This window comes from Panthera onca, chromosome C2 (genome assembly GCF_046562875.1).
Source record: "Panthera onca isolate mPanOnc1 chromosome C2, mPanOnc1 haplotype 2, whole genome shotgun sequence".
NCBI classification, from domain to species: Eukaryota; Metazoa; Chordata; class Mammalia; order Carnivora; family Felidae; genus Panthera; species Panthera onca.
The window spans coordinates 104,861,235-104,889,206 of NC_138347.1; the positions used below are offsets into that span (position 1 = coordinate 104,861,235).

The 27,972-nt window shown below is 41.6% G+C and overlaps 1 protein-coding gene and 1 long non-coding RNA gene across 26 annotated transcripts in view; one reads left to right on the top strand and one right to left on the bottom strand.

The window, feature by feature from the left end:
- Positions 1-13,872, bottom strand: part of CC2H3orf80 (chromosome C2 C3orf80 homolog) — an 80,634-nt gene extending 66,762 nt beyond the window's left edge. For 7 of the 25 annotated variants that reach the window (XR_013549789.1, XR_013549782.1, XR_013549781.1 and 4 more), the window contains exons 1-3: positions 13,085-13,872; positions 12,588-12,691; positions 9,392-9,457 (exon numbers count right to left, since the gene is read on the bottom strand). Coding sequence is in view for 10 of the 25 variants with exons in the window: in XM_078432205.1 (XP_078288331.1) it covers positions 9,392-9,457; positions 12,588-12,691; positions 13,085-13,675 (761 nt within the window). In the remaining 15 variants the exon portion in view is untranslated. The other 18 variants (XR_013549784.1, XR_013549786.1, XR_013549787.1 and 15 more) reach the window with 10 other exon arrangements.
- Positions 13,873-15,653: 1,781 nt separating this feature from the next.
- LOC132683320 (uncharacterized) lies at positions 15,654-27,781 on the top strand. The gene is made up of 4 exons (XR_009612163.3): positions 15,654-16,020; positions 18,987-19,057; positions 26,820-26,928; positions 27,486-27,781. It is a non-coding gene; the product is annotated as an uncharacterized LOC132683320 (long non-coding RNA).
- The last annotated feature ends 191 nt before the right edge of the window (positions 27,782-27,972 follow it).

A 27,972-nucleotide genomic window follows, 5' to 3' on the forward strand; every position in this document is an offset into this window, starting at 1 on the left:
TTATCTTTCTCTCAGCTTCCTCTTTTTCCATAACTTTATCTTCTAGTTCACCTATTCTCTCCTCTGCCTCTTCAATCCGAGCCGTCGTCGTTTCCATTTTGTTTTGCATTTCGTTTAAAGGGTTTTTCAGCTCCTCGTGACTGTTTCTTAGTCCCTTGATCTCTGTAGCAAGAGATTCTCTGCTGTCCTCTATACTGTTTTCAAGCCCAGCGATTAATTTTATGACTATTATTCTAAATTCACTTTCTGTTATATTATTTAAATCCTTTTTGATCAGTTCATTGGCTGTTGTTATTTCCTGGAGATTCTTCTGAGGGGAATTCTTCCATTTGGTCATTTTGGATAGTCCCTGGAGTGGTGAGGACCTGCAGGGCACTTCCCCTGTGCTGTGGTGTATAACTGGAGTTAGTGGGCGGGGCCGCCGTCAGACCTGATGTCTGCCCCCAGCCCACTGCTGGGGCCACAGTCAGACTGGTGTGTGCCTTCTCTTCCCCTCTCCTAGGGGCGGGATTCCCTGTGGGTTGGCATGGCCCGTCTGGGCTACTTGCACACTGCCAGGCTTGTGGTGCTGGGGATCTGGCATATTAGCTGGGGTGGGTAGGCAAGGTGCACGGGGGCAGGAGGGGCAGGCTTAGCTCGCTTCTCCTTAGGTGATCCACTTCAGGAGGGGCCCTGTGGCAGCGGGAGGGAGTAGGATCCGCTGCTGGAGGTTTGGCTCCGCAGAAGCACAGAGTTGGGTGTTTGCGCAGAGCGAGCAAGTTCCCTGGCAGGAACTGGTTCCCTTTGGGATTTTGGCTGGGGGATGGGCGGGGGAGATGGCGCTGGCGAGCGCCTTTGTTCCCCGCCAAGCTGAGCTCTGCCGTCCGGGGGCTCAGCAGCTTTCCCTCCCTTTGTTCTCCAGCCTTCCCGCTTTCCGAGCAGAGCTGTTAACTTATGACCTCCCAGACGCTAAGTCGCGCTTGCTGTCGGAACACAGTCCGTCTGGCCCCTCCGCTTTTGCCAACCAGACCTGGGGGCTCTGCTTGGCTGGCGAGCCGCCCCTCCACCCCGGCTCCCTCCCGCCAGTCCATGGAGCGCGCACCGCCTCGCCGCCCTTCCTACCCTCTTCCGTGGGCCTCTCGTCTGCGCTTGGCTCCGGAGACTCCGTTCTGCTAATCCTCTGGCGGTTTTCTGGGTTATTTAGGCAGGTGTAGGTGGAATCTAAGTGATCAGCAGGACGCGCGGTGAGCCCAGCGTCTTCCTATGCCGCCGTCTTCCAACCGCTCCCAACAAAAATGACTTTTAAAACACTTGGGGGAAATATTTGGAAGAAGTATTTGGAAGTTATATGGCTATCTATTCCTTAGACTATAACCTGTTTTGGGATTGGACCAAGTAATTAGGAGTTAAGAGTTACTGAACTACATTATTTAAGTTCCTTGCAAAATTGTACTGATCTAGGGGCGCCTGGGTGGCGCAGTCGGTTAAGCGTCCGACTTCAGCCAGGTCACGATCTCGCGGTCCGTGAGTTCGAGCCCCGCGTCAGGCTCTGGGCTGATGGCTTGGAGCCTGGAGCCTGTTTCCGATTCTGTGTCTCCCTCTCTCTCTGCCCCTCCCCTGTTCATGCTCTGTCTCTCTGTCCCAAAAATAAATAAAAAACGTTGAAAAAAAAAAATTCAAAATTGTACTGATCTACAATATTATGCCTATACTGAGGATCTCATGTTTAAAAGCCCTATGTAACACACTTAGTGTAAAAATGGTTGAATGTGTCATTCTTGACATTAGTGTTTTTTAAAGTTATTTATTTTGAGAAAGAACACATGTGAATGGGGGAGAGGCAGAGAGAGTGACAGAGAGAGAATCCCAAGCAGGCTCTGTACTATCAACACAGAGCCCAATGCAGGGCTTGAACCCACAAACCTTGGGATCATAACCTGGGCTGAAATCAAGACTCAACTGTTTAACCAACCGAGCCACCCAGGTGCCCCCCACCTTTTTTTTTTTAGTAAGTTCTACGCCCAACATGAATTTATGACCCCAAGATCCAGAGTCACATGTTCTGGGGCACCTAGGAGGCTCAATCAATTGAGCCTCTGACTCCTGATCTTGGCCCAGGTCATGATCTCACATTTTGTGGGATCAAACCCTGCAGTGGGCTCTGTATTGACAGTGCAGAGCCTGCTTGGGATTCTCTCTCCCTCTCTCTCTGCCCCTCCACCCCTTTCAAAATAAATAAATAAACTTAAAAAAAAAAAAAAAAAAAAGAGTTGCATGCTCTACCAACTGAGCCATCCAGGTGTCCCTACAGTGTCCTCTTTATGAGAACTTACAAGAGAAACTTCTTCCAGATTTCAGTACCAGGAAGATTTATGCTTCTCTCAAGCACCTCTGGTTTTTACTTACAAACACTGAATCCTTTAATTGAACTTTTTATTTCCTGCTATAAAACTCAGAACCAAGGTATGACCTTATTTTTGCAGCTTTGCTTTTCCCTTTTGCCTTGGTTCCTTTAATTACTTTTTGAGGATCTTGTTTTGTGTGTCATTTTTGCAAATGACCTCAAATCAGTTTCAGTGTAAGTTACAGAATGGTTGGGTGGCTGAACGAATAGTGTATGGATGAGTGGATGGGCAGATGGGAAAATTGATGTATTTGTAGTTCGATTTTTTTTTTTTTTTTTACCTTTACATTCCACCTTCTGGAGCCCTGTTTAAAAAAAAAAAGATTAATTTCACTTCTATAAGTTTGCCTTTTAAATATTTCATGACAGTTATATTCCCTTGGCTTTCTCTTCTTCAGGTTAAAAATTAGAAATGTCTAAACACTTTTATGTCAGACTCAGTTCTATCATACCTGAGGTGGGTTTCAATGTTCATTGGGCCATGCATTTGCCATCACTGACTTGCTCTCCTCTACTTGTCCTCATATTCCCCCAGAAACCTGAACCCTCTTCTATTTCACAGGCCTTGTGTCCACTCTCTAGGACCCACTTCCAAGACCACTTCTTCAACTTTGTCCTCACCCACAGCTTCTCCATGTATGAAGTCTCAAGATCCAGTATCCCAGTCTCCTACTCCACTGGCCTACCTCTAGCCCTTCTTACCTTTCTCCCACTACACTTGCTCCTTGACATCAAGGTATCCACACTCTCAACCCTTCCCATTTTATTTCGTCTGCCACTCCAACTCTTCCTTGTCTGTCCAAATCCCATTTCTCTTTTCCTACATAATCTTTCACCCACAGCCTATCACCTCAGCCAAAACTAGTCATTAAAAAGAGCTGACAACTTTTTTAAGTGCAGTTAATTTTTGTTTTTCATCAAAGTGTTTCTACTCTTAATCCACAAATCATCGATGCCCATGATTAACTGGGAAAGTTTTTGAATTTCCACAACTTTATCTGAATTTCATACCAAGAACCCAGTGTCAACCAGTGTGTATATACTGGCACTTGAAATACATTTTTCTGTCTCAGGCCCCACGAATGTTAAGTGCTTCCTATACATACTTTAATATTACAACCATCTGAGGTGGGTAGTCTCCCCACTTTACAGAAGAGAAAACAGCGTTAGGAAGTCATGCAACTTGCTAATGGTCACATAACTAGTAATTCTAGAGTCTGGAGATTCACATGGGCAGTCAACTCTAAATCATTATGTTATTCTGTAGGAGGTTCTACCAACCATATTCCACCACAAGCATATAAATACAATCTTAATTTAGGAAGCTATTTTGTCCTTGTTTCCATATTAGCTGGCATTGAGGATTTAGTTATAATGTTAGACTCGATGTTTCTCATTTTTATGCCGAGCATACAAAAACCTTTGTTTTTTTTATTTTTATTATTTTTTTAAGATACTGGACAAGATTTGCCAGCTATTTTAAAGAAATGTTTTTCAATTTTTAAAACTAATGAAGTCAGACCAGGAAGGAGGCACACTTGGGTGTTGAAGGAACTGGCTGAACGAAACACAAAAAAACAATATATGAGTTGTTTTTCTTGACCATTTCAGGTTTTATCCATAAAACATTTATGCGTTTCCACAAACAATTTTATGAGTCATTAAAGATTTCTGGCCTAGATTCCATTATATTTTTAATAATAGTTCCTTTAATTTTGACCTTTTTATTTTTTTTTATTTTTATTTTTTTATTTATTTTAACGTTTTTTATTTATTTTTGGGACAGAGAGAGACAGAGCATGAACGGGCAAGGGGCAGAGAGAGAGGGAGACACAGAATCGGAAACAGGCTCCAGGCTCCGAGCCATCAGCCCAGAGCCTGACGCGGGGCTCGAACTCACGGACCGCGAGATCGTGACCTGGCTGAAGTCGGACGCTTAACCGACTGCGCCACCCAGGCGCCCCAATTTTGACCTTTTTAAATTAAAATTTTATTTTATGGTGGGGGGAGAGGGGGAGGGAGAGAGAGAGAGAGAGAGAGAGAGATAGAAAGCTAGCATGCGAGCAGTGGGAGGGGCAGAGGGAGAGGGAGAGAGAGAATCCCAAGCAGGCTCTGTGCTAACAGCACAGAATTAGTTCAGTGTGGGGCTTGAACTCATGGAACCATGGGATCATGATATGAGCCCAAATCAAGAGTCAGATAGATGCTCAACTGACTGAGCCAGGCACCCCTAATAATAGTTCCTTTGAGCAGCAAATAACAAATAATAGCTACCATATTTTGCTTGTGAAAAAATAAAGACGATTCTAATGTGATGCTTTGCAGCTATAGCCACAGCTCTAATAATAAAATATTCTACGAGGTTAAATTAATTGCATGTTGAAAATTTAGTGGTTAAGAGTACTAACTCTGGAGTCAGAGAGGCTGGATCTGCCTCCTGGATCTTCTACTTATCATCCCTGTGACTTTGGACACACTACTTAGCCTCTCTGGCTGCCCTTTTCTCATCTATAAAATGGGGTTAGTCCTTAGCTCCTCCTGTTATGAATTTTAAATGAGATAATATATGAAAGATGCCTTGAACAGCACCTGCCACATGTAAACATCCAATGAATTATAGTTATCATTGTTATCATTATCATGGTAGCAAGGGAATAGTGCCACTTCTCACAGCAGCTGCCAAGCTTATGTCTAAAATAGTGCACGTTTGCATTTCACTCTTTGGAAAAATAGCTACAATATAAATTGCTACCAAATTTTAAATCTGAGGTAGAGTTGCTAGAAATGATATTTAACCTACCAAAATTAATTGCCAGAACTCACACATAATACTATAAGTTTCAGAAATTCACTTATGAAATTCTTAATTATAAACAGATTGAAATGAAATTAGGTGTCCACAAAAAGCTTAGGAAGACCCCCAAACAGTCCAGAAACTGTAGAAACTCTAACACTCCTCAGGAGGTGGTTTCAAACACCTGAGGAGAAGGCAGAACATGTGGAAGACTTGGCCGGTATCAGAGAGCTCCCTCAAACACCAAAATAAACAGGAACAACTAAATGGTGATATGTTTCACAGAAAGCTTAGGAATATGCCAAAGCACAAACTAGACCCAGCAAAAACTACGAATCCTCACAGGAATGCTTAAGTCACCTAAAATAAAACCAGAACCCAAGGAAGAAGACCTGGCAGCTATCAGCTCCTATAAATACCAAAAGACCCAGTGGAACAAATAAATGATGATTATGTTCACAGAAAGCTTAGAACACTTGAAAGCTGAACCCAGAGCCAGTAGAAATTCTAGCAGGTGTCAGGAGGCTACTGAAAACACCTAAAGTGAAACCAGAACCTTGGGAGACCTGGCAGGTATCAGAGAATTCCTACAACACCAACAGGACTAGAGGAATAAACAAATGGTTGTGACCTCCACAAAAAGCTTAGAACAGTCCAAAGCACAAATCATAACCATTAGAAAATCTCAGAACCCTTGGGACACCACTGGGGACAACTGAGGAAAAGGCAGACTCCATACAAGATCTGAAGGCATCGAAGAGCTCATAAAAACACCAAAGCGAGCAATACAACCAGAGAGCAAAAGCAACCAGAACTCCTTCTCTCCCAGATGGAAATGTGGAAAGGTGAAAATCTCACTCAGAGCTATCAGGAGTTTGTTTGGAATGCCTAGGAAAAGTGGACCCAGTGGAAGACTCAACAGGAACCAAGGGCCTTATGAAAATCACACAACAAATGGTGGACCCTTAGAATATAAGACAATCAACAAGAAGCTTGGGACAGCTACCAGCTGTCCCACGGAGAATGTGAATTAGCTGAACCAACAATCAAGAAACTTCTGAAAACTTCTGTGGAAAAGATTGAACCTAGAGAAGACCCAATGGGCACCAACAGACAAAACTCCTAAAGAAAAGAACCCAGGAGAAGACTTGACAGGTGTCAAGAACCTCAGGACAGCTCCAAAGCAGAAGTGGGAGTTGGCAGAAAATCCTACAGGCATGAAAGAGAACCTTAGGAAAACTGCTAAGGTGCAGCCAGTAGAAGAGTCAGCAGGCATTACGATATAGCAACTCCAAATTTTAAAAGCTTCCTCATAACCTTACTTAGGAAGGATTCAGATACATCAGAGAGATTATAAGAAAAACCTAAAATAGCTATAATAAAAGATGTTAAAAATACTCAGGAAAACCAAGTAGTAGAGGGGCACCTGGGTGGCTCAGTTGGTTGAGCATCCAATTTTGGCTCAGGTCATGGTCTCACAGTTCGCAAGTTTGAGCCCTGCATCGGGCTCCATGCTGACAGCTCAGAGCCTGGAGCCTGCTTCAGATTCTGCGTCTCCCTCTCTCTCTCTGCCCCTCCCTGCTCATACTCTGTTTCTCTCTCAAAAATAAATAAACATTAAAAAAAAAAAAGAAAACCAAGTATTAGGAAAAGATATTAGAACATACACGGGATGGTGTACATATTTTTCAGTCAAAAGAAAATGTAGAAAGCCACACAACATTAAAAAAAAAACACCAAAAGAAAACCTGGAGCCAATAGTTATTAGTACTGTATCGAAACCATCAAGAAAAAAGAGAAATGCACTTGAAGACTTCAAACAAAAGACATGATGTTTGGAAGGTGACTATAGTGGATTTGAAGAAATGTTTGATTTGGTGCACAAAAGTAAGGATGGACCAGATCTCAGCCAAGTAAACTCTTGTAGTCCTTGTGAATATGAATCCAAAATTAATGCCTCTCAAACTGAAGATGTGTGGCCTAAGAACATGCAAGATGGAGTTACTCAAAGAACAAGATTTACCCTAAAAAACATAAAAGTTTCAAGAATCTAAACACTTGCCTAGTCCAACAGGTAATGTGCAGAGATGAATGTAAAGAAATATGAGGTTAATTTTCAAGCAAAGCTGAGTCAGCATTGTCCCTATATCCCAGACACAGATATAGAACTCTAGAGTCTCAGATGCTTATGTCAACAGAAATACTTCAAATAAAGAAAAATTAAAAGAATACTGTGAAGAGCTTCCAAGAGAAAAACTCAGAAGATGGAGCTATGGAAAAAAGACACAGACTGTAACATCAGAGGAAGAAGTAAACTGGTGTAAATCTATGGGAATCTGATCATTTGGCTAGCTCAACAGGGGTCATGCACATGGAGAAACGTGACAAACCAATGAACAGTTTGCAAGAAAAAAGCTAAACCTACAAATGAAGAGAAGATACTTTTAGGACCCAGGAAAATAATAAATATTAATTTTGATCTGGTAAAATCTTTGGTCAATACATAAGAAAAAAATTCTCACAAACCAAAATAAAACAGGTGTTAACGTGGAGAGTTCTAATCCTTTCTCTGATCAAACAAACGTAGCCAACAAAGAGGCAGAAGATAAAACTATTCACAGTTCCTTAGATAAAATCTGAACCACTACAGTAGGGATTCTTCAAGATCATCTAGAGGCAGGAATAAAAGAAATGTAAAGTTAGAGGTACTGTCTAATCTACTCAGTAAAACTGTGATACTACATACAGAAGTTCAGAGCCCATGCAGAAATCTGTAAGAATGTAAAAGATACAGCAATCAATGGTAAATCAAACTATCCTTGAGGTCTAAAGGCTCAAATAAGGTCCTCTCTGTAAGAACAGAAGGATATGATCTTTTATCTAGTATAACAAGTAGAATGTCTGTGAGCAAGAATGAGAAGAAAACAGTTAACTATTCCTCAGATAAAATGACAGACACAGAGGAAACCACAAAGATGCCTGTGAGGAAAACCTAGAAGCATAAAGATATAGCAGTCAATGGACAAATAATGTCCTTGAGGTTTGGAAGCCAAAATAAGGTCCCTGTCACTACTAAGATTCAAGGGTCTAATTCTCTGCCCTTATAAATATAGCAGAGGGCACATTTTTAGGGGAAAGACAGGGAGAAAAGTGCTGACAATCTCTCTAGAAAATTTCAAGTGAGGAAGCAAAATATAAAAAGGTAAATCAAGAATTACCGTTTGAGATCCAGAAAAATGAAAATTCTTTCTAGAGGGATGCAAAGATACGATCATTTGCTCAGTGACAAGATAAAATCTCTATGGATAAGAACGAAAAATATGTTTACAGTCCTTCCATGAATAAAAAGGAAAACTACCTGGCTCAAAACTGGAAACCAAGAGAAGTCAGATGCAAACAGAAAAACAAAGAAAACACTTCAGAAAAATAACATTTATCAAAAGAAGAAACTGTGCAAAAGGCCAAGCCATAACCAGAGTGATACTAAATCACAGAAAAGAGAAACTTGGAGTCCTACAACATGTGTTTCAGTGAAAACATCTACTGAAAATTCAAAGCAAGATAATAACAACATACAAAGAAAATAAGAACTAGGAGAAATCAAGACAATGAAGGTGCTTAGCTAAGAAGTTGAAGAGGAAAAAAAAGTGATAATCTTTAGGTTGATGGCAAACATAAATGTCCATCATAGTATAATTTTTGTCATAAAATTTAAACTGAGGGCGGCCTGACTGGCTTAGTCAGTGGAGCAAGCGACTCTTGATCTCAGGGTTGTGAGTTCCAACCTCACATCAAGTGTAGGGACTACTTAAAAATAAAATCTTTTTTTTTTTAAGCAAATTCTGTAAGTAAAAGAAAATAAATAAAATTAGGTTCTATATGTATTTAAATATAATCAAAGTATTGGTTTTATTTGACATTTGATTATAGGCAAAATTTTAAAAAAGGAATTAAGACATCCTTTCCTTCATAAAGATGGAAGGATGTCTTAATTATTTTTTAAAAATTTTCCTCCATCTTTACGGAGGAAAGGATATCTTAATTCCTTACAGTTAGCTGCTTGTTGATTCATTCTTTGTTGATAAAATACCTTCCCTTAGCTTTTCATCTTTTACCAATGGATGAAAGGAGAATGAAAAAGTAAATTGTAAACTAGTGCGGTCAGATATAAACTTGCCAAATATTCTATCACTGATTCGTTGTCAGCAACTTACAGTTTTGCAGAGATGGTTAACGCTGGGCTGCTCAAAATAAAACGATTCATCATTGTTTCTTTCAATCTGGAAATCCAAATTAATTATGTTCATAAAATTTATACAGAAATCAGTACAGAACATTGTATAAATCTGAACACCATATTCATGTTTATAACATAATAAGTTCCAGCTATGAACTGTTTCCTTTATTAATTCCACTTGAGAGAAACTGTATACATAAAGTACATTAAGGTACTTAGCATATTGTCTTTTAAACTGTCGAGGCCATTTCCTTAATATTCCCTTCAGCCTTTACAATTGAATCTTGTTTTCCTTATATAGTACACCTCATGTCCTTTGGCATAATTGCCAAAGCCATTTTCCATGGTTGATTTAATGGCCTCTTAAAACTGTCATTCTATCTCAAGAAGACATTATCCCCTTTGTTATGATATTGAACACCAACAACAAAATTGCTTTTAAGCAGATTATTTTATATGTGTGTGTGTGTGTATACACATGTATAATTATATAATATATAAAAATATAAACAGAAAATAGTCATGTCTTTAAGCAACTGGTGATTTTATACATACATAAATATATACATATATATACACATATATATACATATGTGTGTGTATATGTATATATATGTGTATATATATATATACCTGTGCTCTGACCTATATATAAAAGATTGAAAATAAGTAAAATCATCATATCATGAATTATTTTCAAGTGAGAGAATAACTTTTCTACATTAATGTTTTTTACATTTCTATTCTCTACTAGTTCTATGTAATAAATAATTTCCAGGTAATATCTATAAAATTGAACATCTAAATACTGCCCGTAGTACCTTAAAAATATTTCTATCCAGATATTTTAGCAATGTGAATACACAGGTTCTGTATTAACGTGGTGTGTTATATATGTGTTTGTGTTACCATGAAACACATTCATTCATCGTTAATAAAAATAGTTTTTAAGAATTTTTTTCCCACAAAATTGTGCTTGGTAAATCAATGAAGTGCAAGAAAAACACAGAGTCAAACTCATTTTTATTAAATGAGGGATGTGCATAAAAGCTTATGTGATGACTAGGAAAAAAACCAAACGTAGTTTGTTGTAATTTTAAAATTTAGTGTAATCTTCTTCATGATTACTGTTACGTTACAGACATTCTGAATCTTAGGGAGAGAATTGTTCCATAGTTGATACAAAGGAAATATACTTGATTCATATTATAAGTATATTTTTACAAGATTTTGTTGCAAAGGTCAAGATGTTAGTAATAGCAACAACATACAGGATGGATATATATATGGATATTTATGTTGATGTTTCAGATATGGGGAATTTGAAGAAGTGTCTAAAACAGTGTACCCTCAAAGGATAAATAATTTAAAAGATTAAGGCAACTTTCCAGTTTGTTTGAATGGTGGGTAGTATTGATAGCCACGCGTAAAACTAAGATTTATAGTGTTTGACTAACATGAATATACGCAATTATTCAATATGCTATGATTTCATTAAATCTTGTGCCATTGTCAATTCATGTAGTCTCAACTCATTGTTTTGCCAACTCACAGCTTAAGACTGCTTATAAATAACAAAGATACACATTTCATATTTTAATACATACCATATAGTCACACATCTGATACAATTTACAGAGAGAAAGATTTTAATGTTTTTCTATGCTTTAATACACTTCAAATGATTTCAATGACAGGGTCATTAGCTTTTAGAACTTTAGAGTAAACCATTCTGTTCTATTACAATTCAGACATTTTAAGATTTCTTAGAACTGCCAGACTTTTTCTATTCGCCTTTAAAAGTTTAAATCATTTTCTCACAGTAATTTCTCAATTAAATCATTTCTCAAATTAATCAAATCATCAGTTTCTTCTAATACAATTTCAGGACTGTCAAAGTTTTCGATCATAAAATCAGTGTTTCTAGGTACATATGTGTGGTTCCCGTGTAAAATCTTTCTTAATAACACTCATCTTTCCACAAGCAGAGAAACCTTTTGTTTCCTACTTTTCATGACAATCATAAAGTATAATAATTATATGGTATACAATGTGTATATTGTACATATACAATATACATATGTACATTATACATAATGCATTTTAATATATTATTTTAAATTACCATTTGCTTAAAGGACATTTCATAGGATGGTGGAACTGATACAATGACATTTATTTTTTTCTTAGGATAGGTTGACTAAATCCTTCTGTAGTACATTACTTGCACAATTATGGCTTTGAAGAGAAGTCACAAGTCACAAGTTCTTATGTTTTGTATCATGTTGTGGAATGTATTTTAAAATAGAGGGAAAAGTGCATGACATCATGCTTCATGGTACGGCATACGTGTATCAATCATTTCTACATATAACTATGTGGTGAATGACACAATTAAGACCTAGACTACACAATCTATAGTTATTACAAAAAGTTATATGTTATGACACAGTACTAAAAATAAAATATATTCATCCCAAATTGTGAAAATAAGATATCCGTCATGTGTTTTATGTCACATATGTTGTCTCGTTTGACCATGCCTCCTTTTTTCCCCCACTGTAAATGAAATAATGTCCAACATTTTATTAAACAATAATGACAATTTAGGCCATTAAGACCTAAAAAAGAGGAAAAGACGATTATCATGTCATTAACTGCACACACTCCTGATACGTTCAATCCATGGTAAAAATATAAAAATAAAAGACAAATAAATATAAGTATCTTCTCAGTAACTGAAAAATCAAAAGCCCAACTGTACCTTATTACAAATACGGTTTTCAATATACCTAAATGCTGTATCTTCAATAGGTACACCCCCTAACTGGATATCCTGGGTATTCCTCATCAAATTGTGAGCCATCAGCTGTGACTATACTTGGCCAGGAAGATAGCAAGTTTTTTTTGGTGGAGGGTGGGTGTTCTCCGTAAGGGAGGGATTCAATCATACCTAGGAGCTGATCTCCCCGACCGCGCGCAGCAGTCTCCAGTGGTGGCTCACCCCCACGGCTCCTAGCCCTTGGCTTATCTTCGGAGACCGTGACCTGTCTGGGCAAGAGGGAGAGGTATGGAACTGCGTCCCTTTTCCTTCATCCCTAAAGGTTGCTACCTTTCTCCCGACTCACGAAAGGGCTCACGTGTTCTCTTTGATTCGGAAAGCAGGCACTTACGAGTGAACACAGTCTGAGCAGAGGCTGAGGGTAGGGACGGCCTTCGAAGTTGCGCTCCTGGGTTGTCCGCTGCTGTGGCCCCCGCCGCGCGCGCCTAACGTTTCCTTGAACCGAATGAAACGTAGGGAAACTTAAGATCTCGAGGGGGGGGGGAGGTGAGGAACGGGGGTGGGGGCGGGAAACGGGAGTGACTCCAGCCCAGTCGCCGAGCGACGGGCGATTCGGCCCGGGTACCAGGCGGGGTCTGAGGCAGTTGGCGGTGGCAGGTACCACCTCGGCCGTTGCGTCCCACCCGCAGCCCACCTAGCCCCGTTCTGTCCGCGCGGTCCTCGAGCGGCCGTAGACGCTCAGATGAGCGGGAAGCGGCCCTCCCCGCCGTCTGACTCCCCGGCGCCGCCGCCTCGTGGGCGGCCAAGCACCGACACGGGCAGCACGACCTCCCCGGGGCTGAGCTGCTGCAGCCGCATGGACTCCTCGTAGGTGGGCAGGTACTTGACCTCCTCGTAGCTGGGCAGCTGCAGGAAGACCGGCGAGACTACGCGAAGCTCGTGCTCGGAGGCGCAGGAGGGGGCCGAGCGCCCTCCGCCTCCCCGGCCCCCGCCTCCACTGTCCAGCAGTGAGTCCTGGGAGCCGGCAGCCGCCTCGTCGCGCATTAGCGCGGGCGAGTCGTCGTCGTCGTCGGGCGGCCCCGCGGCCCCCGGCGGCCCCGCGCCCCCCGGCGGCCCGGGCCGTGCTTGCCCGGGCCGCGCCTGACCGCGCGGGTACCTGCGTGGGCTGGGGCAAATGATGCGCTGCAGGAAGTAGCCGATGGCGAAGAGCACTAGCAGGATAAGCAGCCCCGAGAGCTTGCGGACGAACCAGCCCACGTTGTCGAGGAAGGCGTGCAGCGGCAGCTTGCAGCAGCGCACCGCTGTGGCGTTGGCCGCGTCGCAGCAGCGCTCCCGCTCGCCACACGCCAGGTCCGCGCAGCCCCCGCCGCCCCGCGAGGGCGCCACAAGCGCCAGCGTCAGCAGTAGCAGCAGCGGCAGCAGCGGCGGCGGTGCGGGCGCCACCGACAGGCCCTCGGCTGTGACCCCGGGCCCCCACATGGCCCGCGCAGACCGTTGCTAATGTCCCGGGCGGGGGTTGGGGGATCCGTCTGTCCGCGTGTCCGTCGGCCCCTCCCTGGGCGCTCCGCTGGGTCCAGCGCGCCGCCTCCCGCGCCTCGGCTACCTGCGGCCGGAGCAGTCCTCACTTGGCCACGCTTGGGCGGAAGGAGGAGCCCAAGGCGCGCAGAGGCTGCGGGAGGCGGCCTCTCCTCGCAGCCGGAGCGGCTTCCTGAGCTTCTGACCTTAACCGCGAGCGCCCAGCCTCCCGGGTAGAGCTCTGGGCGTTCGGAGCCGCCCAAGATGGCAGAGGCAGCCTGTGCGTGGCTGCCGTGGGCATCTTCGCCCTGGCCGTCCGCGCTTTTGCAAGCCCCCTTGTCACTCTCCGGGGCTGGAAGGGTTAACGCTCTGCGCTCAGCTCTGGAGCCCCCTGATCTTGATTAATTCAGCCGTCGCGCTCTTCCTTGCTAGTCGGGCGGGGGCTCTTGCTAGCGTAGGTGTCTCAGTTTTAAGTGATTGGATTTCCCCAGGAATGTTATTTAAATTGACTTGCGACTGGGATTCGCTTACCATCTTTCTTCTGATCTTTCTGATTAAAAATGGATGATGTCCATTAATGGCTAGCGCAGCCCCGAAGTCGTCCCAGAGCTTGGGGGCTGGGGACCGCCGGATGGTTCTGGGCAGATCCGTGGGACTGTGAAGCTGCACTCCACAAGACCTCCCGAACAGATAAAGAATTCCCGGGAGAGGCTTAGGTCAAGGCACCACAGAAGTATCCCCTGGGAGGCAGGGGAACCCTCTGCCAAGGTGACTCTAGTTGACCAAAGAGAGCATAGGGGGCACGTATTTCCCCAGCGGCTCATCCGATAAGTCCCCCACTGCACCCAAGACACAAAGCATGGATTTGGGTTTCGGTGTAGAAGGAGGCCTCTTCCCTAGCGTGAAACACATCTGTGAAATGTCAAAAGGGAGTTGTAAGTGGTTGGCACCGTTCCTGAGCATTGATCTGCGTATAAGGGTCTTTCTCAAGGTTATTCTTGTTTGCAAAGTTTGTCTTTAAAGGGCGTCTGTGCTCTCACTTAGCACAGGGGACGAAAGACCTGTCCTTGAAGTCACTACTCCCTGGGGATGACCCTTAGTGCACGGGAAGGAGGAGAGTTGCCGCGGTTCCTGACCAGTAAGCAACTTATCTGCTGGGTGGTGGCCTCAAGAAGCGTCTTAGAGTGACACCGTGGAGAAGCCAGGAACTTGTGCTTTTATTAAGGCAGATTGAAACAGTTATCTTTTTAGGATTAGAATTTATTCATTTCTTCACCCCTTACACACCAGGACCCCTATAGAAAAATCAAACAGGAAATTCCATAGTCAATGAGAGAAAAAAGTAAAAGCAAAGGAAAATGTAGAGACAAGCAGGATTCAGATGTAGGCCAGATAAAAGCAGGTTTTTCTCAGAGTAAGTCACACTGTATCTCCCCAATAGCCTTATGAACCAAGGTTAGGGGTCCTCGTTTGATTTAAACAGGCCATTTGCCCTGCCTAAATGAAAACATTTAAAATATTTCTGCTCCTGGGAACACCTTACTTTGCCTTATACTCTAAAACAATCCTTTTTGCTTCTGGAGAAGCTTGGAAATGCCACTGCCAAGTTTCATGTGAAACTTGGTTGAGCACAGGTCCTTCTTTCTAAGCTCTCCTAAAACCACATTTCTCTGTACCCTGGTCTATTTCTCTGTACTGAGTCATTAAAACTATTTGGTAGGGGCGCCTGGGTGGCGCAGTCGGTTAAGCCTCCGACTTCAGCCAGGTCACGATCTCGCGGTCCGTGAGTTCGAGCCCCGCGTCGGGCTCTGGGCTGATGGCTCAGAGCCTGGAGCCTGTTTCCGATTCTGTGTCTCCCTCTCTCTCTGCCCCTCCCCCTTTCATGCTCTGTCTCTCTCTGTCCCAAAAATAAATAAAAAACATTGAAAAAAAAAAAAAAACTATTTGGTAAAGCTTGATTATCAAGGGGTTTCAAATCATAGTCAGATAAAGGAGTGGAAATGATTCATTTTTAAACAATGAAAATTGCATTATTCTTTTATTCACTCTTCCTCTTTTTTTGTTTTTGTTTTTTGCCAGATTTACATTGAACATTTTCTATATTCAAGGAACTCTGCTAGATGTTTGTTGTTATGGGGGAAAAAAAAAAGGATTCCTCCACTGGCATCGAGTAAACCCAGGTCTACACTCCCATTTGCCATTAAATGGAGTGAAGGAGAGACTCCATAAAGGGCAACAAGTGGCAGTTTCCCCTTTGGTCATGACTTATTCTTACTTTCCCAGAGAAAAAACAAATTGACAATTTTAAAGTAAGTTCAAGAATGAAGGCAGTTCATAGTTTGAGATGGGCTTTAGTTTCGAAATTGAAAAAAATGTAAAGACCTGTTTGGGTCTTTATTATCTGATCTTTTAGGATTTCTGTGAGTAGTAGTAGGAACAATGACAAAAATTAAGGGGGAGTGGCATGACTGGTGATACATAGGTGAAAATGCCTTACTTACTGTTATTTTGAAATTACTAAACTACAGCATTTGAATGGCTTAATTTCTGTCTGCCTTTAAGGAGTTAGAATTTGTTTGCATAATATTAGGACAGAGTAGAAGATCAACATAGATCTTGTATAAAATAAAACACTGGCACAGTTAATTGTATGAAAACAAAGAAAAGGATGAGGTCTGCAAAATGAGCATGAAATGGACTTTTACTTACTTTTTTTCTTTCCAAATTGATAGCCTCAAAATACCATCCATTAAAGACCCTCTACAGAAACTGGCGCCTCTGTATTTCTTCTCTGACCTCTCGGTCTCACTTGATTCATTTTTATTTGTAATGTAATTTATCGCGTACAACCTTTCCAAGGAACAAAAAGAAACACTATAGCTTTAAAAGCTCCAGAAGAGACATGATCTTTATTACTCAGCGTCCTTATTCTTTATATTTGTTTAACACACAAATGAGTGGGGGCAGACTTGGCTCACAGATAGTTATAAATTCCAGTTAGTGAGGAAGATAGCATATAGGTCTACGTCCCATAGAATACCTGAAAGATAAAGGAAGATCGTAATGTAAAAATTAAAAGGAAACCTAACTTTGTTGAAAATTGGCACCAAATTGGGTGTAAATAAGTGTGTGCAAGAGAAAAAAAACAGATGGAAGGGGGGTGGGAACTGACTTTTATCCAAAAAAAGACTGGTCTCGGAGTATAGCTTGATAGCAGTTAAGAACACTAACTTTTATCTTGCTGTAGTGCTTAAATAATATTGTTTGAAAATTTTATCCTCCTCATTTATTTACACTCATATGAATGAATGTCAAATTAGCGCTACTTTTCAACTTTTTAAAACAGAAGAAAGTAAACAGGATGCAACAAAACTGGCCGCTGTCCTACCTGCGCTTCTGGGAACTGTCCCGATAGCTTGAGAAAGATTGGGTGGCCTCATCATGTAACTTTTTGTTCTATCACGTGATACCTGGTCCAGAAGGGAGTTTCTCTCTGATGTTCACTGACGAGGAGATGTGCCTTCCAGCTTGGGAAGCAGTTGTTCTGCCCTTTTCACGTCCCTTCTTCAAAATGTCTAAACATGGGCAGTTGGGACCTTGGAAACCATCCAATCCATAAGAAATCTTTATTCAGAGCGTGCAACATATTTCCTTACTATTAACTTGTTATTAAAATTGATTTATTAACCTTCTCATTTTATGGTTTCCCTCCATTTGCAATATGTTCTCCCTGAGCAACAGTTAATTAAGGATTTTATTGTAATGCAGCATATATTTACATCAATGTGCTTATATAGAAATAATTTGTGATCTGAAATAATCTGCTTTGACGTTCTTTTCAGATCGTATTTCTTTGATTACTTATTTAATAAATATTTAATGAGGGCCCTCTCTGAGTTAGGAGATGCTGTATTCTGTTGTGGGGATTCTATAAAGTCAAACTCTTCCCTGTCCTCACAGAGCTTACTGGGGAGGGGAGAAAGAACAACAGACACTCATTAGTTAAGTTAATGAATCACTAATTCCAACAATGGTCAGTGATTATAAAGGAGTTTAGCTTGCTCACTTTTTTACACTGGACACATGAACTGGAATGGGGGGTGGTGGAGGTGTCAAAGGGAGAGTCTTCCCTAAGAAATAGCTCCTTGAGGGGGTGCCTCAGTTGGTTAAGCATCCAACTCTTTTTTTTGAATGTTTTGTTTATTTTTGAGAGAGAGAGAGAAAGAGAGAGAGAGAGAGAGAGAGAGAGAGAGAGAGAGAGAGAGAGAGAAATGGAGTATGAGCAGAAGAGGGGCAGAGAGAGACACAGGCTCCAGGCTCTGAGCTGTCAGCATAGAGCCCGACATGGGGTGCAAACTCATGAACCAGGAGATCATGACCTGAGCTGAATCAGACACTTAACCAGCTGAGCCACCCAGGTGCCCCAAGCATCCGACTCTTGATTTCAGCTCAGGTCATGATCCACAGTTCGTGGGTTCAAGCCCCAGGTCTGGCTCTGCGCTGACAGTGCAGAGCCTGCTTGGGATTCTTTCTCTCCCTCTCTCTCTGCCCCTCCTCTGCTCTCTCTCTCTCTCAAGAATAAATCAATTAAAAAAAAATGGCTCTTTAAGAAAAGACAAGGTGAAGAGGAAAGGTGTGTTCCAGGCAGAGGAAACTGCATGATGACAAGTTCCCAAGGTGGGAAGACAATTCACCGTCATCTCATGCTTGGGGGCAAAACCTACATAATTTCTACCTCAACGTTGATATACTCACCTTGATTAGCTTGAAAGAGTCAAGCCGTCTCTTCCTGTTGTTCAATTTTTAAATCATATCTGGTTCTCTGCAGGGTCAGTAACAGGTTGTGTGATTATAGTTACTTCTGTAGTCCGAACAGTTTCTTCTTGCACCAGGAAAGTTCCAGCAATGTTTCCTATCCTCTCTACCTCCACACCCCTGACTTGGAATGAGGTTTGGATTTCCTTTCAACTCTATGAGTTGGCAGCTTGCTGACAAAAACGCTTCTTCAAGCCAAATGCTTGAAGCAGGAGAAAAGTCAAAGTGAGATGTTTGTATCTTTTGTTCAAATTAGATGCAAAAGGAAATAGAAATCTTTCTCCCAGGCTTGAAATTGGAAACAAAATGTTGAGTACTTTCAAGGCCTTATGAAGATACTAACATCTACATTTGTATTTGATCTTTCAGCTTTTCACAGCACTTCCGTGTGCATTGTTCTGTTTTCTCCTCACTACATTCCTGTGTGATGGGCTGAAGTTATTCTTATCCCCTTTTCCAGGTGAAGAGAGGTTAGAGCCAGAGCAAAGGGGTGGCTGCGCTGAAAGTGGAATCCAGGGCTCCTCGAAGAGGGTGAGTAAGCATCTTACTCCCTGACTTGGGCATGGCTCAGGGGCCTCTGTGGGCAAGGCACTTGTCATCTCTCTGACAATCCCTGCTGCAATGAGAGACCAGCCAATTTATAAGGAAAATGAGGGTTGAACTGGATTGTGTTCTAGACCGTGAATACAAGACTCTTCTGAGGAAATAATTTCTGTCACTTTTTTGGCCATTTTCAGTAACACATTAATAATGGTTTAGATAATATGACAGGCCAGCCATTTTTGTATGCATTTCTGTAAACAAAAAAGAAATTCCCCTCCTTCATTGTGTTCCATTCTCTATACATGAACTAAGCCGTCCAGTGCTCATCAATAATGCTAAGTTATATGCTTGAAAAAGTAAGGCTATACTGGGTTCTGAAACACAAAATGACTATACAATGTTATTTATGAGTGGTGTAGCCTTCTAAATTTAAATTTTGCTTTATAGCAATTTATCAATTTCTCATGGCAAGTTTTCTCTCTCTCTCTCTCTCTCTCTCTCTCTCTCTCTCTCTCTCTTCCTCTCTCTCTCTCTTTTGCTGGAGATATAAAAACTAAACCGCAAATATTATGAGATATATTTAGTGAAGCCAGAAGATCTGAAATTAGAATTCCAGTTATATCAGCTGAATGAATTCATTCTCACTCATTCTTTTTTTAAATGGTCAGATTGTTGAAGTTAGAATATATTTGTCAGTAGGTTGATGTACCAGTCAAATGCTCACATTGGCAGAAAAATCATATAGCATGAAATGAATAAGGTGAAATCTTTTTACACTCCATTATTTTAACTTGAAACTAGTAATATACCCTTTGCCTCCCGTTAATTATGAGGAAATATTGGTTGTTAATGCTTTCTTCTGAATATTCTCTGCACACCTGGATCGAGCGTGAAGTGCTTGTTCTTGCTCAGCACCTTGCCTGTGACTTTATAGCTACAGGGCAGCCGGACTAGTGTCTCTGCCTCTGAGCTAGCAATTAATCCCTGGACAGGGCTGTGGAACATGTACCCAGCATCCTGCTTCTAACGTTAAATGACACGGACAATGGTGTTCCAAGACACTTGCCTTTAAAGGCTGTCAATATAGACCAAACGTTCAAATAGTGAGTTAACAATTTCCATTGTAGATTTACCTGACTATGAATTTTAAAAGGGCCTTTTTCGGTATGATCTTAATCTTCCTTTTCATTTCTATTTTCCACCCCTTCCCTTCCTGCACTCTTTACTTCAATAAGTGACTGCCTGATTCGGCTCTCCAACTCCCTGCTTTAGAGATGTTGTCCCTTCCCTTTGGCTGTGCCCTCCACCAGGAATTTTCTTTTCCCATCTCTGCAGGTCAAAACCAAATCAGATGCAACTCCAATGTCACTTACCCTCCATAATTTATACTACTCATCCCCAAGTCCACCTTCCTTATTTAGAAGTTGTTTCTTTTTTCTAGGAATCCCCTTAACACCATCTCCCATTTGCGGCAATTCTCATTTTCTACCTCATGCTTCGGGAGGTTGTGTTCATATCTTAATCTTCAGGTTTCTAGAAATCAGTTCACAGTAGTAGGCGTTGTGTCTGTGCCTCTGTAGAACAGTGGTTTCCCATTTTTCTGTGTACTGGCACCCTTTTGACGACTTTGCAGGGCTCACCTGAAGGGTTCCCTTGCACCCACATTACCTCCCCACTCATGGCTGTGTTTTTGTTTGAATGCAACTCCTCCTGGTCTGCCTGTGTTCTATTCAAAATTCATGAGGCAAATTTCTCAAATGTTCCTGTAAGCAAGCCATCTTTCTATAGTCCTGATTTGCTGTTGGGTCACTCTTCTAACCTCCTGCAGGAAGGTTTGTCCTGCTGCACACAAGTCCAGGACCCACTCTGTTCACCATTCCATGGGATAGACACCACCATACAGGTGTGGGGCTCAGATAGGACAGCATGAATTGATTAGAGTTGGGAGCACATCCATGAAGAGCTTCCAGAACTCCAAAGGGCCATGGCCACACCATGCAGGAGACTGCCTTGGCAACTTGGACACAATTGATACTGAATGCATTTTTATGGAATTAATTTACCTAAGTTTATGAACCTGTTTATATTTTCAACATGTACCCCTCTCCTAAGAAACTATTCCCTGGTTTTTCTGAAGCTGTTATTTACTGGCCATTTGCCTCCTGAGGGGCCCATATGCTCCAGCTACTGGAAGACAGAATTTCACTTTTATACTGTTAACATCTGGGCCAGTCTTGGGCATTTTTGCTTTAGATCCATTTCTCACCCTTCACAGCTCTGTCCTGTATCATAGAAGGTCTGATCCCTAGAGGGTATTGGGATTCTGGCAGTGTTCAGCCAGTGGAAGATTGGAGAGGGGTAAAGGGAGAAGCTTGAGTGGGAGCCCTGGAGCTCTTTGATGGCTCCCTTCATGGCTCCCGTGGGCAGGTTTGCTGTAGATAATGCCAGCCCCCAGGCTCCTTCCTTCCCATTGTTGCTAATCTCTGGACTGCTTCACACTTTCCTGGGGGTTTCTTAGTTCTTTCTGTGTAACCAGTTTCTTGTATTTAATTTAATTCCCTCTGTTTTAAATACTCAGAATGATTTCTTTTTCTGGTTGGACCTTGACTGATACAGTGGCCTTGAACCATCTTCTACAGCTCTCGGGATGCAGTGATAACAAATGACATGATTCCTCTGATTCTATAGATTGAAGGGAGTAGTATTTCCCCCTCAGTTGCCTAAAACTAGTCCCATTTCTCCCACCCATCTACATGGAAAAGTTGGCCTCAGTTGCTAGTTGGCCTCAGTTGTCTACTGCTGCACAGTAGACAGTGTTAGTACTGCTCTGTGACCTTGAGCACTGAATCTCTGAGTGTGTATTTCCCCATCTGTAGAATAAAGGATGTAATACCTACCTTACAGAGTGGTTATGAAGATTAAATGAATGGATATATATAAAGTGCTTAGAATACTGCTTGGCACATAGTGAGGTCTATGTAAGTGTTAGCTATTTTTATTTAACCAAAAAGAGTGCATTATCTTTTCTTGCCTGTTAGTTTGATTTTGAAAATGGTGAAGTACAAAGCTAATTTGCCTTAGGGCTATCATGATTTTATTAGATTTGTAACTTGTCTTCCTGAATCAGCCAAAGACAAATGGAACCCATTAACTTTGTAGAATTTAATATTTGGCCCTGAGCTTTATCATTGGCAATGCTATAAGAATTAGCCACATAAATTTGTTACTGCATTTGGAAAATGGCTGGAGGCATTATGTCTCCAATGAAATTCTCCCTTTGAATGATTACTTTTAGAATTCAGCTCAAAAAAGCCTTGTTTTCCTTATAGACTGGACCTGTTAAAACTTTCTTCTTTTTCATCATGGTTAATTATGTAAATGGCCAAGAATCCCTTTTTGCTTTGGTTGCTGGGCAGCTCAGAACTAAATTTAAAGTTTAGTGACATTTGTGCTGGTCCCTCCTCTTTTCCCCCCCATATTTGTTTTTTCTTTATTATAGCCTTGATTTTCTAATTCAATTTATTTTTTTGTTTTGAGTCTTATTCATATTTTGCCATTTATATTTATGTAATAAGTTACAACAAATCTTTCTGGAGTAAGTTGTGATGTAAATAAATAATGCCAAATTTGTAGGGTCTTTAGAGTATGCTGTGAGCTTTTCAGTGTTACTCTGCATCACCAAGTTCCTTTAGGATGTAATCTCAGTGTAAATCTCTTGGGGCACCTGGGTGGCTCAGTTGTTTGAGCATCCGACTTTAGCTCAGGTCATGATCTCGAAGTCCCTGAGTTCAAGCCCCGTGTAGGCTCTGTGCTGATAGCTCAGAGCCTGGAGCCTGCTTTGGATTCTATGTCTCTCTCTCTTTCTCTCTACCCCTCCCCTGCTCGTGCTCTCTCTCTCTCTCTCAGTCTCTCAAAAATAAACAAACATTAAAATTTTTTTTAAAAAATAAAAAAAATTATACTCTTAGCTATAATATGTCTTAGGAAGTTCACGTGGTTGGTCACATGCCCCAGACGTTTTTATTTCAGAATCAATTATAATAGCCTTTACCAAAGTCTAACAGAGGATAAGTTCTATGTGATGTTATTGTTATTTGGAAAAATCATTTTGTGGTCAAATAAGTTTGGGAAATGTCCAGTTATAGAAAACTACATGAGCTTCACTACTGCAGGATTTTTCAGAACCTTTAATTTGTTAAGGTACATTGTGGTTCTATAAGAGGGAACAATAGAAGGTAGCATTTTCCTAACTTATGTGACTAAGGAACTCCCCCCACACTCCTTCACTGCCACTTTTTTTCTTAGCTGAAACTCCAGTTAATACTTTAAGAAGCTAGGTTTCTTCAGTATAGGCTAAATTCCCATGGACTGGGTTTGCCAGGGTAACAAAGCAAGTACCACTTTTTCAGTAAATCCACAAGAAAATCTGAAAGGGCTGTTCGCCACCAATTAAGAGCATTCTGTAGAACCATGAACATTTTTATTTTTTAATTATTTTTTTAAAGTTTATTTATTTATTTTGAGAGAGAGAGAAAGAGTGCCAGTAGGGGAGGGGCAGAAGGAGAGCAAGAGAGAGAATCCCAAGCAGGCTCCACACTGTTAGCATGGAGCCCAACACGGGGCTCAAACCCACAAACCATGAGGTCGTGACCTGAGCCGAAGTCTGACACTTAACCAACTGAGCCACCCAGGCACCCCTAGAATTGTGAGTCCTGAAGATTTCTTAATTTTAAAAAGTTCATCTTGTTTTAATAATAAAAGCAGATTATTCAGAAGTAAATACATATTTTTAGTACAGTCCTCACTGTTTTCATCTTCAAGTCTACTAGTCTGCACAGAAATATAAAATCAATGACTATGTCACTAATGTGACATTTAAATTGTTCAATATCATGAGGCCATGAATTAGTCGTAGACAGAGTCAGACTAAAAATGAGTCTAAGAATAGAGTTAGGGGGATCAAGCTGTGAATATAAGAATTTTTTAAATGACAGACTTGGGAAATAAAAGTAATTGCTTGTGAGCACTTTTCCATATATAAACCTCAAACAGAGGCACAATTTTATTGAGATTGACAAGGCTAATCTATAATTAAAGCAGTTTGGAAAGACATTTGCAGTGATTTACTTTTTCTTAAAGCTGAACAAAATGGATAGTGCTAAGTGGAACCGTCTAATAACACAACATTCTGGCTGCCTGTCTTTGTTTGGTTCCAGAGAACACTGGCTCCAGAATTCCAGACTTCTCTGTTTATGTGGACATTTATTCCCAGAGAGTCAATGTTCCTTTTCCCGCACAGTTTTCCTATCATAACCAGAATCCTAATAGCTAACACTTGTTTCATGCTTAACATTTATAAAATGCTTGCACAAATATCATCATGTTTGTTATAACAAGATGGATGAGGAAGTGTTAATAGGGACAGTTATGTGGGTGGTCAGGAGTTGAAGGTGTGGAGTCAGACAGACCTGGGTTTATCTGGCTCTACCATCAGTTCTACAGTCTTGGACAGGTCACCTAACTACCCAAAACCTCAGTTTCCTCCTCTATAAATGCAAGTAATAATAGTAATAATTTATAAGGTTATGTGAGGATTAAATGAGATAATTCAAAGTGCTTGATATATAGTAAGTGCTCAATGAATAAATTATTTTAGAGGATGTAGAAGAAAATGAGATTCGAGAGTGGTTTGTTCAAGGTCACAGAAAAAAAGAAGAGCTAAGATTTGAACTCTGATCTTGTTATTTCCAGTAGGGCTTGGAGATCCCTGCCTGCCTGGTGAACTCCCACCTAAAAAGGCTGTAGCATGTAACCTACCACAGCATCAGTAGAGAGGGTGTGCCGGGTGGTCTAAAGTACAGAGCTTTAGAATTAGGCAAGTGTGAGTTCATATCCAAGTGGTGCCATTTATTAGCTCTGTGAAATTGGGATAATGGTACCTTTTCAGGATCATTGTGAGAATCCAGTGAGATGATGTACTTAAAGTTAACCGGTACATGATAGGCTCTCGGTAGATGTTGGTCATTGCTGAGAAGTGACGTGGAGTCAGGGAGTCTCTGTATCAATCTGGACTGAACAAGAATCACCCCACTTCTTGCCCAGTAGGGTAAAGACTTAGATTTGTATTTTAATCCTTCTACCCAGATATAAAGAAAGAGATAGAAAGGCTTTCTCATCCCCATTATTTTTTAACAACCTTGTTTATAAAATTTATCTGCATAATCCAAAATAAAATATTAAAGCTCCTTAATAGGCTCTTAAGAGTAACATTTTGGCAAGCTCTTCCGAGCATGTTTACTGCATCTTGGTTTGTAGTTACAGTAAGTCAATATATACTTCTAGATATAATTGGAAATTTACACTCAAATATTAGATGCTTAAAAGAACATCAGAGAATGGATATTCAGATAATACCCCACTGATGTTTGATATTAACTACTGTTGATTAGGAGTAATATAACCACTTAGGTGTAACAGAAATGAATTCTGTGAGTTTGGCGAGGAGGGCAAGGAGCAGCAGCAGAGGCAAGGGGGCGAGGGGGGCGGTCAGCTCTACCAAGGAGGAGAAATGTGAGCCGGAGCTGGAAGGAGGAGTTGGGACAGGAAAAGACATAATAATGCAAATGTGGACAACAGATCTTATAGTCCAAACAATGGAATAAATGCACGTGTAATGGATTGAATGTTTGTGTCACCTCAGAACTAATATTTTGAAATCCCAACCCCAAATGTGAAAATATTAGGAGATGAGACCTTTAAGAGGTGATTTGGTCATGAGGGTGAAGCCCTCATGAATGGAATTAGTGTTCTTATGAAAGGGTGCCCAGAGAGCTCCCTTACTCCTTCTCTCATGTGAGTAAGAAATGAGAAGTTGGCAATCTGCCACCCCATAGAGGGTCCTCATCCCGACTGTGCTGGCACCCTGATCTTGGATTTCCCAGCCTCCAGAACTATGAGAAATAAATCTCTGTTGTTTATAAGCCAGTCTATGGTACTTTGTTATAATAGCCCAAACTGTCTAAGATAGCAAGGGCCTGAGAATACATACAAACTATAAAATTGAATAGGTCATTGAGTTCTCACTTGGTCTATGGCAATAACAGTATATCCCTGTCTCTTGCCTCCCCTCTCCACCCCCCACCCACCAGTATAAAAGTAGGGCATCCAAATTTTTTCGACGTTGTGGCAGATTGTATTTTCCAAAGATAACTGTACTGATGTGTGTGTGTGTGTGTGTGTGTGCGTGCGTGTGTGTGTATGTGTGTATTCCATCTCATGTGCTCTTGCAATGTGACATTAACATGCCTCCCTAAAGAGCTGGAGTTTATGGTTCCTTCCTTTGAACCAATAGGATATAGAGAAGTGACTCAGGATGACTTCCAAGGCTAGGTCATAAAAGGTAATACGGTCCTCTCTCTTGGGACACTTGCCCTTAGAACCATGTTGTGAGAAACTCAGGCCACATGGAGAGGCCTCATGTGGATTCTCCAGATGACAGCCCAAGCTAGGCCCCCAGCCAACAGCCAGCATCAACCACCAGACATGTGAATGAATGAATCTTCTGATGATTCCAGCTTCCTGCCTTTTAGTCTGCCAGCCGAGGCTGTGGACGCTGAGAAACAAAGCCAAGCCAGCCTTCTGTGCCCCATTTGAATTCCTGGAACTGATTTCTTATTGTTGTTCTAAGCCTGTAAGTTTTGGGGTGATTTACTACACAGCCATAGTAATCAGAGCAAATGTCTCTCCCCAGTTATTTCTGTGAATCCTTGGGGGCATTTCAAATGTGTCTCATAAACAGTCTTCTCATGCTGTTCATCTTTGTTTCCATGCAATGGTTGCTGCTGAAGAAGCCATGCAAGGTACAATGCCTCACTACTGTCACTATTGCAAGGACCCTGGTATGATTAGAGCCAGGTTAGCCTCATTTGGAAAACTTCCTGTGTAACTGGGGAATCTTGATAGTTGTTTGAAATAAGCTGAAAGACCATTACCTATGCCATGATTTAGTAGTTTAGGCATATAAGTGCTGTTCTGTGTCCTTTTAAATACATAATTGGCTGCTTGCTCAAGTGGGGTAGGAGGATTCAGTTGCAGTGGGAGGGTGAATCCATTTGAAGACAAACACTGCCCTTTTGGCTGGTGCCTATTCGGTGCTGGGATCTCAGCCTGCACGCTCCACAGTCCCATCAGTAGGGACCCTCCAGAGAAACTCTAGAGGGTGTGGTTTGGGAGAAAAGAGGAGCCAGAAGACCTGGTATGTGTTTTAGCAAGAAGAGCCGGGAGATCTACTACCATTTCTGTAGTATATTGGTTCAAAGGGGAAACACTTAGAATCTTGTTTGACTGCAAGTAATGGAAAACCTGAAGCAATGGTGGCTTAAATAAATACGTGTTTTCATTTTTTTCTCATGTAAAGGAAATCCAGAGGGAGGCAGCATGGAGCTGGTATGCGGTTCTGTGATGTCATTTTGTTGCCCTACGGTTATAATATATCACCTCCACCTCCAGATGTGATGACATCTGAGTTTCAGGCAGGAAGAAGAAAGAAGGACAAAATATTTTTAAAAAGACATACACAAATAAAGAAAAAAATTATATTCTAGCTATCTGCTATTGCTTTAAGGAGCTTTCCTAGAAGCTTTACCTAAACAATTGTGTTTACACCATATTAGCTAGGATGAGTTGTGTACCCAGCCCCTAGTGGCAAGGGATCTGGGATATGTAGTTTAGTAGTTGGGCACATTCTAAACCTAACTAAACCACAACTAGGGGTCTGGTGGTAAAAAAAAAAAAAAAAAGGAGTGTCTAGGGGCACTTGTGTGGCTCAGTCAGTTAAGCATCTGACTTTGGCTCAGGTCATGATCTGGCAGTTCACCACTTTGAGCCCCATGTTGGGCTCTGTG